The sequence below is a fragment of the Salvia hispanica genome, chromosome 1 (genome assembly GCF_029641045.1).
Source record: "Salvia hispanica isolate PSC_SH4W2 chromosome 1, Shi_PSC_v1, whole genome shotgun sequence".
NCBI lineage: Eukaryota > Viridiplantae > Streptophyta > Magnoliopsida > Lamiales > Lamiaceae > Salvia > Salvia hispanica.
In genome coordinates this window covers 30,616,245-30,630,086 of record NC_142692.1, presented here as the reverse complement: position 1 = coordinate 30,630,086, position 13,842 = coordinate 30,616,245, and the positions used below count along the sequence as shown (strand labels likewise).

General features: G+C 37.8%; 2 protein-coding genes across 3 annotated transcripts; one reads left to right on the top strand and one right to left on the bottom strand.

Moving 5' to 3' along the window:
* Positions 1-601: 601 nt before the first annotated feature.
* Positions 602-1,417, top strand: LOC125223446 (FCS-Like Zinc finger 3-like). The gene is made up of 2 exons (XM_048126599.2): positions 602-769; positions 851-1,417. The coding sequence occupies exons 1-2, from the start codon at positions 669-671 to the stop codon at positions 1,035-1,037; spliced, it is 288 nt and encodes a 95-aa protein (XP_047982556.1). The 5' UTR covers positions 602-668; the 3' UTR covers positions 1,038-1,417.
* Positions 1,418-3,656: 2,239 nt separating this feature from the next.
* LOC125223727 (eukaryotic translation initiation factor 4G-like) lies at positions 3,657-12,127 on the bottom strand. 2 transcript variants are annotated; one of them, XM_048126999.2, is made up of 11 exons: positions 11,920-12,127; positions 11,591-11,817; positions 11,301-11,425; positions 10,833-10,994; positions 10,628-10,701; positions 10,472-10,528; positions 9,334-10,107; positions 8,816-9,208; positions 5,776-8,735; positions 4,287-4,481; positions 3,657-4,205 (listed from the first exon to the last, which is right to left on the bottom strand). In XM_048126999.2, exons 2-11 carry the CDS (start codon positions 11,740-11,742, stop codon positions 3,875-3,877), a joined length of 5,223 nt encoding a protein of 1,740 aa, XP_047982956.1. In that variant the 5' UTR covers positions 11,743-11,817; positions 11,920-12,127; the 3' UTR covers positions 3,657-3,874. The 2 variants fall into 2 exon arrangements, with proteins under 2 accessions (XP_047982956.1, XP_047982957.1); XM_048127000.2 differs by having other exon boundaries at positions 10,628-10,698.
* Positions 12,128-13,842: the final 1,715 nt, after the last annotated feature.

Sequence of the window (13,842 nt, the reverse complement as noted above, 5' to 3'; positions counted from 1 at the left end):
GAGGTCTATGATTCATTAATTCAACTAACCGCAACTAATTCGTTTGTTCGCACAAAATAAAGAGTTCGTCATTACTTCAAAATCACATATGATCAAGCAAATCATGATAGAAATTCTAATCCATTTGAAAAATTGAAAAAAATCCTAAACACGCGAAAGATTATGATTACGTTAACTTACTTTGTTAGACAGATACATGTGTATCTCGTGGGTGTCGTATTTAAAATCGGGTATCATGTCATCTTATATTTCACCAGAAAAGAAGCAGGTGAGCTAATTGCAAATTTTAACATTATGTCATTATATGACTAACCAGAATTTATCCTTATGAGACAATTTATCATTTTTGTAATAGGAGTACCAATAATATGAACTTCTATTTTCTTGTAGTTGAATTTTGTTGTCATATAGAAAGAGAGAATGAATAGAGATGATATTTGAAATTCAATAATTTAAAATTTATTTTGTAAAAGTAAATTAAGAAAAATGATTAGTTGTAGTAAGTGGTGCATGTGGTCCCTCCAGCACTCAAGTTTTGCCCCTTCCCACTCGTTTGCCCTCTCATTTCACTATATAAAACCAGTAGCTTCTCCATACCATCTCTCCTCCCACATTTCACACCAACAAGCAACGCCACCGCCAATTCCGCCGCCGAGCAGCTGACAAAGATGAGGCCGTCCGCTTCTCACTACAACCAGCCCCATTTTCTCGATTCCTGCACTCTCTGCCAGAAACATCTCAGCCACAACAGCGACATCTACATGTACAGGTTCGTTCAACTGCAAAATCAGATCTCGTTTTGGCTCAATTTCTAGGTCAATTTATTAATTAACTCATTCCAATTCCGCAGAGGAAACGCACCGTTTTGTAGCCAGGAATGCCGGCAAGAGCAGATTGAGATGGACGAGGCGAAGGAGAAGAGATGGAAAATCTCATCTTCGAAGAGATCTAGCAGTGTTAGGCAAAGCAAGGATTCAACTACGGAGGAATCCGATACCAACAAAGCCGTTAGAACTGGAACAGTCGCTGTAGCCTAAACCCAAGATTTATAAATACATTCAAATCTCCCAACGCAAAAACGAGTATAATAAAGGGGAAATCAAAAAAAAAAAGGGAAACGTATTGATATTTCTCTCGAAATTCATGATGATGAAAGGTGTTTTGAGAATTAAGAGATGGAGTTTGATCTGTAAAGGAAAGAAGGTGGGGCAGAGGATGAAGAAGGAGAAGATCCTGCTATACAATTTTGATTTATTTTTTTTTTCCTTTTCTTTTCGTTTCTGTAACGTTTTCTTGCTTTTTTTTTTTTTTTTTTTTTTTTTTCTTGAATCAAATACATTTTGATGTCTATATGATGAAGTCATGAAGGTCCTTTCATTATGATTCTATGAAATATTATAAATCTTCGTTAATTCAACTATTCTCTCTCGGCAATTTTGCTAAAGAAGTAGTAATTGATTAATTAATCTGCACAAATATAGGTATAACAAACTCACAAAGATCAAGGATTTCTTTTATTAGTATTTTCTTGAATTTTGAGCAAGTAAAGTACTGGAGATTGGTGTCCATTGCTTTGGGACGAAGTAATCTTTTTTGTGTGTGGGCGTGGGGAAAAAGGTAATCTTCATTTGTGAAAAAAGGAAAAGGCTTTTTGTATTTTTATTATTATATTTAAAGCGTAGCTTCAAAAATTCCATATATAGGTATGGGCACTGAAACAGAAAAATGTTACCGAAAACTGACTTTGGAGATATTATTATTATTGTTATTATATTAGTACAATGCTTGTTGGATGAGATATATACGTTAGTCGGAAATTATTTAGTTGAGTAAATTTCAAAAATATTAAACACCATTTTCCATAACCCAATTATAACTATTAGTACTAAAATTGTGGCTAATTGGAATTACGTAATAACACACGCAATTGTTGGATTCTACTACATCAATGGATATGTGACAGTTTACTAATTTTGGAATCTTGGAAATTCAAAATTCAAATGTTAGATATATTTACTTCACCTACGAACTTCTTACTCAAATCGTTACAATTGATAAATTATTTCAATGTTTTATTTTCATATATATACGAAAATATGTGTGCATCTAACATGAAATTTATTTTCCAAAAAACAAAAGAAAATTTGAATTTTTGGGACCGATGTAATAGATTAGAAATACATGGTCCACACTTTGCAAATTACTTTTATGAAAGGGGAAAAAAAGTGAAAAGGCTTCTGTGAAACAAACACATGACCAAATAAATCTTTACAAAGTGAGCTCCATTTGCTCTAGATATTAGATTCTTTTTACGTAATGATTTTGAGTATTCTGCCTAAAGTTGTACGAATACTTCTCCTTAAAAGTTGTACTGCCTTTGTAATATACTATTTGAATAAAGAAATTGAGATTCTTGTAGAGCCCAGTCAGAAGATACCAATAATTTGGGCAACATAAATTATTTATTAGTGAAAGTGATTAAAGGTGGGACACGTAGTAGACTTTTGTAAACAGCGACATTAAGTTTAAAGATTTGGGGCAGACCCATATTATTTAATTGAGTTAGGCAAATCAAGAATGATGAAAGTGATTCGTTGAAAAATTACAATACTAGATTAGTATAAGCTGCTAATAATAGTGACGTAACAAAGTAAATTGCTTCCTCAAATCTTCATATACACTAATTATTTCCTCTATTTCAATGAATATGACTTGTTTTTTTTTGTCTATTCCAATAAAACTGATTCATTTTTTAAAATAAAAATAACATGATATTGAATTTTGCATCATTCAAGAAATAGGTCATTTTTGTTAAAGAAGGATGAAGTGTATATTAGAGTATAATAGAAAAACAATAAAACTCGATACAGTATAAAATTAATTACTCCGATCAAAGCCATCCACAGCCTAACTATGACAAAAATGATAAATCCCATCAAAGGGAGACCCAAAGACACTACAAGTTGTGAGTCAACATGTATTAATTAAATCATATTTCAGCGTGTATTTTAATTATTGGATTCTGTCCTTTATAAGAAAAAATGTAGTATATTGTTTTGTAAAAATTTAATGTTTTAGGTGGAGGAGAAGCTGAAAACTTGGGCGGAAGAAAAAGAGGTGTTGAAAAGGTCAAGGTTTTAAATGCTCGGATTGTCAAACACTTCATAATTTATTCTAGAATTTACAATATTTGTCAAAGATTATTAAAAGCTAATAAATCTGTTACTTCTTCAAGGCTCTCAATTTCTTTTAATATATTCTCAATTATGTAAAATCCTTCTTATAAAAACAAAATACAATACATGTGTAAATAGTGTAACAACTCTAACAAATGATGATACTATTATTTTTGTTATTTTCCCCATTCTAGTGCAACCCATGGACCACATATCTTGGAGCGGGCAAGCAGGGCGGGTCAGGAACTCTACCCGGTTTTGACCGGGTAACCGCCTTCAAATTGCTACTTGAACCCGACTCCGTTTTCCAATCTGGGTGACCCTAATATCAGGTTCTGGTGCTTGATATGGATGGCCAGGCATTCGAATATCGGAATTTTAATTATTCTTTTTTTGCAATGTGTGCTTCATTGTATTTATAAAAGACATTGTTCGGCAAATGCAAACTTAATTCATCTATCTTTCATAAAAACAAGTAGATGCTCACACTCAAATCGAACCTTTGATAATCCTGTAATCGATGACCTGATCTTGTCAAAATAAACAAAAAGAGGACAGTTCCTCCACAACAGCCTGCAGTTATATATATATAGATATAGTATAATGTATATCTGAAAATGTAAAACTTGTACTAACTACCTAAGAAGAAGAAGAAAGACATGAATTCCTCTACCCGATTCGACCAACATTGTTGTCTTCTACATAAACTTATCTATCCTGCACGGCCTGTTAGAGCCTGGAGGTCTGAAGTTCTGTAGCTGCAGATTCGAGCTTGAACGAATCTCATTCAGCACAGAATCACCTTTCTCTGATTTGATTGTGTCCAAGATGGTTCCCACCACATCAGCTGCAATCCCTGCTTCTACAAGGCTCCCTTGCTCTTCTCCACCTTCGTATACCAACCGCCCGATTTCAGAAAGTGAGACAACCTTCTCTAAGACAACTCTTGCGAAAAAACGACCAAGGAACTCAGCTGCTCTCGGGGCATCATTGACGGCGTCCTCCAAGACAGCTAGGACAGATTCAAACCTGTCAAAAGATGATAGGTCAGATACGAGGATTGGATATTTTCAAGTAATAACGACCAACCAAAAGCATGTCCAGACTTACCCTCTGACGAGTTGAGTCTGACTTAGCAAGCCATCTTGAGATTTTGTAAGGTTGATAAGAAGCTTTGTCAAGAGCTCCCTCTCCACGTCTTTCCTCTCAAATGAATCAACAAGCCAGATAGATATCATTGAGGGATAGAAGCCAGGGGCATTCAAATCCTTGATGCACATTGCAACTTCACTCTCATCCCTTGCACTGGGGAAAAAAAGATTGCATTTCATCTTAGCAAAATACTCAAGTGCCAACGAGATAATCTCAAGCCTATCACACCAGCAACTTTGTGCATATATCACAAAATATTCAGGCAAAAGAAGGAAAAACATCAATCAGCTGACCACAGCATGAATTTGCTGTGTTCCATGTGTTTCTTTAAAGTGAAGGACGCATTTCAAACCCAACATTGAAGAAAAAGTAAATGTTCCTGAGCATGATTATCAGGGCCATTGATATCTCATCCTTTTTCTCTCTGTCATTAACAGCTCAATCATTCTTATTACCAACTGACGCACTAAATTCAGGGTGTAATACTACTAAACTATTTTAGACAGGTTTCTTCCGATAATATGTGACACTAAACTGAAACTGTTGTCAGTCGGTGAAAGAAGTAATAGAACAATTCTTTTTCTCAAGCATCATGTAGCAAAAAACTTGGTGCCACTAGCACCCCCATGCACCTAGTTATGTGACAAACTGAATAAATATGGCAGCAATAAAGAAGATTATCATTGCTCTTTCATCATATAAGTTCCATATCAAAACATCAATTAATTCTATTTTAGCTTTACAGTGTTGGTTTTAATCTTGTTCGGATACTCCAAAAGAATGTAAAGGACTTATTATAGCAAGAAAGGACCAGAAGGGTGAGACTGAGGAGAAGTCAAGAACATACAAAAAGACCTCTAGGAATATTTTACAATATGCAGTCATCTATATATTTCTCTAGCTGAAGTCAAACAAGAAGAATCTCCACAAAGATTAATTCATTCCGTTTTCATGTTAACTGCTGATTCATCCGAGCGCCTCCCAACAAATTATAGGCAAGATGTGTTAGGAATAAAACAACTTCCCACCAATGAGCCTGCTGGTCGCAGATGTCTAATACTCCCTCCGTCCCCGAATAAGAGTTACTAATTTCCATTTTAGTCCGTTCCCAATTAAGAGTAGCACTTCATTTTTACCATAAATGGTAAGTAGGTCCCACATTCCACTAACTCATTTCACTCACATTTTATTATAAAACCAATATAAATGGGTCTCACATTCCACTAACTTTTTCAACCAACTTTTCTTTACATTTCTTAAAACCCGTGCCCGGTCAAAGTGTTACTCCTAATGGGGGACGGAGGGAGTATTATGCAACTTCACTTTAAAATTTTGAAGAGAAATCTAGCATTTAGTTCAACCAACTTAATTAACATCAAAAAGGGGCGTGGGGCAAGTTGATTCTAACATAAAGAAACAATGACCTCCAGGCTGGACGCACAAATACCTGTAGAATTCTTTAATAGTGATCATCGATTTTCCCCGCAAGTGTTCTTCGGGCCATGTATTTTCTGTGCTAGTTTGGGGCGCATCACGAGCAGGTGGAGAAGTAGGCAGGGATTCATCAATGCGATCTTTGTTTCTATTCCCATGTGTAACATTCCGTTCTTGGTCATAACTGGAAGGAACAATAAACCTGTCCGACGCATATCTTGGCACGGGATCCTCTCTTTGGCCATAAGCCATCCGTTCTGGAATAGAACTGAATCCATTTAGACCAGGGCCCACCCTTCGTGCATCTCCAGGACTTGATATCTCAGCCAAACGAGAGCTAGAAGCAGATGGCTGACCACCATATGCCATTCCCCGGACAAGACCACCTTGTGGCCCAAGTGTTATGGAAGCATCACCAAGAGGTCTTTGAGGCAGAGGAATAGACATCGTCCTGTTCTCATAGGAATGTCTCTCATCCGTCCGAGCATCCTGAGAGCCATGGCCACGTAGCTGTGGCCCGCCAGGACGAAAACTGCTGATTTGTGAACCTGGAGGAGATAACATATTAGGAGTTCTAGGAGCAAAATCCATAGACGGGCCCCTTCTGTTTGAACCACCAATGCTGGAAACACGGCCAAGCCTGCTAGTTTGAGCTTGCCGTTCTTGTGCAGCATCTCTGTGTACGTCCTCAATCTTTTTCGGACCTTCAACTTTCCTCCGCTGCTGCCACTTATTCTTTCTCAGATCAATAGAATCTCTTAGCATGAATCTTACCCGGGAAGACAGCTTCGTATTATTGGACAGTTGTGTCATGATGAGAAAATAAGCATCCATGTGGTCCTTTGCTTTGGGGTGGTCTATCATTACACCAATTGTGCTCATTAATTTGCATAGAGCTTCTATGTTTTCTTCATCAGGATTCTGGTGCTGAGTCTGCTGACCCAACAATTTACCAATGCACTCGTGCATTATTCTTTCAGTCAACATCCTCTTCTTGTACAATTCTCCAATTAATCTAATATTACCCAACATTCGTCTCCTAACACGCAGTCTCTTCTCTTCTCTCTCTTCTTCTGTCTGTTTACTTTCACCTTCACCAGTTTCATTTGCTTCTTGTTCCTCCCTTTCTCCTCTCTCGAATTCTTCCTGGCATTTGTTAAGGAGTAATCTCTTGAAAGTGATTTTTTCATTATCCACGCTCAATTCAGGCAAGCCCGCAGCAAGGTGAAAGCAGAAGTCGGCATACATCTCACAGAAGGTAGGCTCCATCAGAGCTTTATCAAAAATCTGAGAGATCACCCCAGACAGTGTAACAACATTATCAATGTTGACTTGCTGAACTTGCTGGAACAGTTTCTCAAAATTTTGAGGTGTAAGTTTGTTCAATATGCCCTTCAACTGCCTCTGTTTTGCTTCTTCCTCGTCAGTAACCTTACCTACTTCATACCTCTTCTCTGCTCGGTGCATAATTGGGGGTGGTGTCTGAGGAGGAGGCATCAAACCTTTCTGAAAACCAGTTCCCCGCTGCCATCTATCCGCGTCGGAGTTATTTCTTAGCAATACTCCCTGAGGGCCAAGGGACTGCATTGGCCCAGAGAGGATGCCCCCAGCATGCTGATTGGGTGTTTGAGGCCGTGTATTCCTTAGAACACCATAATTACTGACTTGACCAGGCCGGAAACTAGCATTGTTTGCATATACAATATCCGCCCGCATATCTCCTCGCCCTGACATAAGTGGGCCTGGAAATTTGTTCCATTTATCCTCATCTCCATGGCCACTAGCACGACGATCTAGTCTTGAACCTCCAGACGCCCTGTCAAAGTTGCGTCCAGGACTAGGATGTGACTCACGTATATTCACATTGGAAACCATCAATGCATCTGCTACTTCTGAACTAATATCAAAACCGGCTGGAAGATCAGTGCATTGTTCTACGAATTTAAGGAGGAAATCTCGAGAATATCGCTTAGTCATCAATCCATTTTCATCTACATCAGAACCTTGATTTACATTCTTACTTTCTAACTGCGGAGAAATTTCAGCAGCATCTTCCCAATCATCTGGCTCAACTTTAGTCAGAGGAGGTTTCTCATTTGACAGGTCATTCTCTTTAGAGATTTCAGAGGATATCTGCTTTATCTTATTGTTGCTTGAAGTTTCTTCAGTGCTCTCTGCAGAGGTCACAGCATCTTTCTTGTCCTCAGGACCCTTGTATGCCATATAAAGATCAGAAATTGTACCAGCAGCTTCTGCTTTCCTATATAATTCTCTCTTTTTCTTCTTCCCTCTGGGTAGAGCAGTTTTAGACACACTTGCATCTAACAAGACTTTATCCTTGACACTTGAGGAAGTTGAGACTAAACTATCACTATTATTGTCAATATCTTCGATATCAGGTTTTGATGAATCATCAAGACATTCTGTGTCTGCTATAGAAGTCTTATCATCTTGTGCAGATAAACCATCCACTGACACAGGATTATCAGCATTTTGACCACCTTCTGTATGGGAAGATTCAACATAATTAACAGCCATGTTTACATCATCACTACGACAACCTAAAGACTCTTCAGGCTTCTCCTCTGTACCCTCCAATAGACCACTTGTGTGAGATGTGATTTTTGTTCCAATGCTCTCCTCAACTTCACCAGTTACTTTTGGTGATTCTAACGAAAGTGACTTCAATGATGTGTCCAAACTATCTTTATCAAATTCCAAACTCTGAGATGTAGCTTTTCCTTCCATTTCCACAGTTATCTCAGGCTCTGATTGTCTACTATTTACACTATCGGGTTCGATATTCTCACCTGTAAAATCAGATGCCTCAGATGTAGCTATATTAGTTGATACTGATTCCTTGGAAGTTTCGCATGCCAAATTAGTTCTAGGCAATGTAGATTTTGTGTTAACAGCTTCAGGTTCCAAGGAATGAGAAGTCGGACTTGATAGCGATGACAGTTGCTTGCCAACCTGAAATAATGGAGTAATAAAGCCCATAAATCAGGTACAATTCTGGTACTCATAACTGGATAGACAAACAGACATCATACCTGATCCTGCTGGCCTAGATTGAGTGGTTCATTAGGTATATCTTTGAGTGGAACTGGAACAGCTACTTTATTTATTGATTCATTGGCAGAACTTTTTAATATAGATGCAGAACCATCCATATGAACTAAAGCAGGAGTTGCATTGTTGCATGCATCACTTTCCACATTGATAGAATCTGATGATGCAGCAGATGTAGACGACACTCCTAAACCAGGCTTCGAATGTGGAACAGAGATCAGAGATGATGATTCAACTTCCTTTTGTGGACGAACAGAATCCTCTCCAGATAAAGCTGATGGTTCTGAAGACTCTGCCTTTCTGACAGAAACTGAACTTGTAGCTATCAATGGCTCTTTCTCCCCATGAATGCCAAGAGGTGGTTTCACTGTCACCTGCAGGGAATGAATCGAAAATGTTATGAGCTAACAGAATATTTCTCAAGCAATCATATCAATGCATTATTTTTTGCATTAAAATTAGAGCAGAGCAAGTAGTCTAAATAAAACTACCAACCAACCTGATTGTGAAACCTTGGTGGTTGAGAAGTGGGTGGAATCTGGGTGCTGCTCAATGGAATAGTGCTAGCAGTAGGAAAATAGACAGTGTTTGTGTTATAAGAATTAGGATAAAAATTCATCTGGTGATTTTGAGGAAATGATGGGATAGGCTGTGACTGAGGTGGCACAACAGGATGTGATCTAGGAGCAGGCGAACCATCCAGCCTCAACTCTTCATGAGTGTCTGGGTGTGTAATCTTCACAGTTTTCCTAGAAGCACCATATTTTCCAGCCTGATGCTGAGGAAACTGAGGGGTCATATTAATTCCCATGTTACCCAACTGAGGAGGTAGCTGATGAGCCATCTGTGGTGGAAAGTTAAAGTTCTGTCCTTGCATCATTGCTTGAGACTGCAGTGGATGTGGCTGGAGACTTGAAATAAACATTTGCTGCTGCATTTGAGGATTCCCTATAGGAAGCGGCATCTGCATTGACAGAGGCAATGGTGTCCCTGACAAGGCTTGAGGCTGAATTTGTGGATTAGGACCACCAAACTGAACCTGTGTCTGGTGAAATGGCATTTGCATGGGCATACCAGGCATAGAATGTACACCTGGCTTCTGGATTTGAGTTACAGGTGGTACAACTGACACCTGAATGTCCCTCTTAGGTTTGGAAATTGAGTGAGCTTCGCGAGCATTTGTTTGGTTGGGAACACCTGCATCCTTTTTCACAACTGGTTGCTTGGGTATGGGAATCGGCACAGGACCAGCCCTTAATAAGTTTTGTCGAGCCTGGAGTGAGTATCCTATTAGCAAAACATAATACACTGAAACAGACTATCCTGATCATAGTTCTGCAAGTTGTTCAAAATGAGTAATCTTGAGCAACAACCCACCAATAAGACTTAGAAAAAAATTCATATGGGCAAAACTTGACGAGGTTCCTAGTAAATAGACAAAAACCACTGCCCCAGATCAATTCTTTTCTCTTTTGAAGATGTAATTGAAAACACAATATCAGAAACCTAAAAAAGGTTAACATTCAAAGCACCTGGCATTTCTTCAGCATGAAGACATACAATTCTATTACTCCTATTATTCATCTATAAGCAACTTCTGGGACCTATGTCAAAATCAAATATAGAGAATGTCTAACCTGATCCTTTTTCTGCTCATCCAAATTTGGTGGTGCTGAGCTTGTTCTAGCAGGTATCTAAAGACAAAACAGAAAAAGCACCTTCTGTAATTAGAAAATAGAGTTTGAGGATTAAAACAATAATACTGAAAGGACTTCCAAAGATTTCTGCATTACCTGCACTACATTGATAGCACTAGGAGTTAAGGAAATGGAACCAAACTGCAGGGAAAATGACCCTGGTGCATCTTCTGGAACAATTTACAAACAGAAAAGTCAAATGAAAAGAAGACAGTCATGAACACTGAGTCACTTATAGTGAGAGTATGTTAGAACTTAAAAAAGTTATTTCAACCTGTACATGAACACCACCATGCCATACCTTGTGTAGGTGTTTTAGGCTGCCCAGACTCCGGATTTGCAGCAGAAACATTAGGTGTTGGAGCTGCATTTGAAACATCAGAAGATGGAGATCTGGGAACGACTTGAGTGATTTTGTGAGCGGGAGCATCTGTCAGCTTGACATTGTTCGATATACTGCTAACTGGAGATGCCTCAAACAAATCGTTACAGGACAGTTCATCAGAAATAAGTACCGGTAACTTGATAAACAATAATACCAAGATCTCATGGAATTTACATAAATGGTGAATAGTGATATCATTGTTTGTTCATATTTCTTAGAATCATAAAAAAATCATCTCTGATTGTCACCATCTATCCAACATCACAGGTTCATAAAAATAAACATCAAATAATAAGAAAATACTAGTAATTTCTATTCGCCAGTGCTCAAACAGTAGCATTACCAATGGATGTAATATAAACAACAAAAAATCAAGTCACGTACTATGACTTGGCAGCTGTTCTTGGGGACTATTATGGAAAGCATGCCCAGCAGAATCTGAATCCACATTCGGACCTCTTACCCTCGACTGACCACCTTGGGCATTGTTGTTATACTTCTTATTATAACTGAATCACACAGACAAAAACAAAACATCAAACCCTAGCTCCTGAATAAACGAAACAACCACTTACATTCACGCTCATCATCTACACATACCTATATAAGCAAAAGGAGGTGCAGCAAAACATCAAAACCCTAGTAAAAATTCAATTCATATCAGAAAGGCGTACCTGCGGTTGGCAGAATTGAATGGGGCGCCGCCACCGCCCTTACTGGAGGCGCTGCCTTGGAACTGACGCTGCTGATTGGAGCTACCGGATCGGCCGGTTTTCCTGTACTGCGTGGACTCGCTCCTCTCCGCCCTTGATTGATTATGGGACATAAATCCTAATCTTTATGGCAAAAGGAAGCGCTTTTCGAGAAATTCGGATGAATTTATCCCCCTAAGAGGATCCGCCTATCAAATCAAAACCACCATAAATTAATAATCGTTTGCACATTCCATTCGAGAAACAGCCTCCAATCAATTAAATTAATCTGAATGTGGAACTAATTTAACCTGCAGCAGGTGAGAGAGCAATTAGGGTTTCTACTGGGAGAGGGGAATGGCAGGAGCCATGCCCTAGCGACGCCGTTGAGAGAAGATGAAAGGGTTGTGGAGAAGGAGAAGAAAATGAGGTGGAAGAGATGAAGAAAAAAATAAATGAAAAAAAAAGGTAGTGTGTAACTAATAAGTGTATGTTTTTGTGTTTTATGGTAAAGAGACGAAGGGAAAGTGAGAAGATAAATTCTAGAGAGAGATGATAAAATAAGTGTCTGATTTTGTGTTTATATTATTCTGCATATTTAGGAGATCTGTATAATTGGATCATCATAGTCCGAAATACCCGTTTTCACATATTCTCATCATTTAACTTTGGTGATCTCAAAAATATTTTATCTGTATTTTGTGGTCATTACAGTATTAAATTGGCTATATTCGAAAACTGAATTTGAGGTGCTACAATTAATACGCAATGTAGTCAGTCGACATTACAAAGTGATTTTATTAATGAATTTGTCTAATTTAGTGTAATATTAATGAAAACAACCTTTTATCAGTTTATGAAATGAATTTGAAACTTTTATCTACTTTTGTTGATTTCCCATCATTTTGTTGGGTAACTATGTTCTTTCATTGGATATAGGTTAGCTTTATGTTTCATGATGAATAATTCTACAATCTACTATCTCGGATAAGATTTGATAGTAGTATTGCTCTACTAGATTGGAAACGAGGTTTGGAATGTCTATTTATTACTTGTGTAAGTAACAACTGAGGATCTTCATCCTTAGGAATATACTTCATTCGTCTGCCATTAGACTAATGTCTCATTCCTTGGCGGCACGAGTTTTAAAAAATATTAAAAAAAGTTAGTGGAATAGGAGTTTCACTTGTATATATATTAATTTTTAAATAAAATGGGAGTGGAATGAGTTAGGTAAAGATGGGACCCTATTATCATTTATGGTAAAAGTGAACCGGGACTCTTATTCGCGGACGGACTAAAATGGAAAAATGGACTCCTATTCGCAGACGAAGGGAGTAGTAGCTTCACTGCCACATTCTTATGTAGAGATGATAATTTTTGCTATCTTTAAGTCAACTTGATAAAGATACGAACACGATAACATGATTTATAAGTTCAACATAGAGATCATTTGATAACTAATAATGTCAAGATACGAAAGATAATTGGACTAGTATGATAGTCCAGTAATCTCACAACCTGTCTCGGCCTTTCCAAATATTGCATCGCAGGGACAAGGTGCGTTATCTTATCTTGCTAATCTTCGTCACCTTGGTTTGAGGGTCATACGGCGACACTTATGCCGTCAACTCCTCTTGTCTTCAAAGCTGCAAGTTCACCCTTTGATGTAGATATGCATTATTTGATTCACAAATTTTGATTTGTCATTGTTAACTCTTTGAGTTTTTGTTGGATAGTTTCAATTAGTGGTACCTTCCATCTTACATGATGACGAGCGTCATGCATCTTAGGCATTCTAAATTAAATTAGCTGGTGGAGCAAATCAAGTTCATGAAGACATTATCTGTAACACCCCGACTTTTTGTATCCTTTTGTTGTTCTCGAAAGGATGACAATTATTAAGGAAAACCTTTTTTTTCATTTAATCTGAGTGTTCTTTTTGAGCTTGAAATAGTTTTGGACTTTTACAATCAATCATGAAGAATCCATTTTATTCTATTCGAATCCAACTTAATTTTTGAGAAGCCTTTTCACCAATTATTTTACTTCTTTTCTTTGCTTGTAGTTATTACAAGAGTTGGGGCATCCTAAATTGTCTATGCAAAAGTATATTGAGCCCAATACATCAATTAATTTATGCTAGTCCAAATCTTTATTCCTTCACAAATAAGTGACGTCTCTTCATCTCTAGCATGACTCTTCTACTCCCCCTCAATTTGAAATCAAAAGTG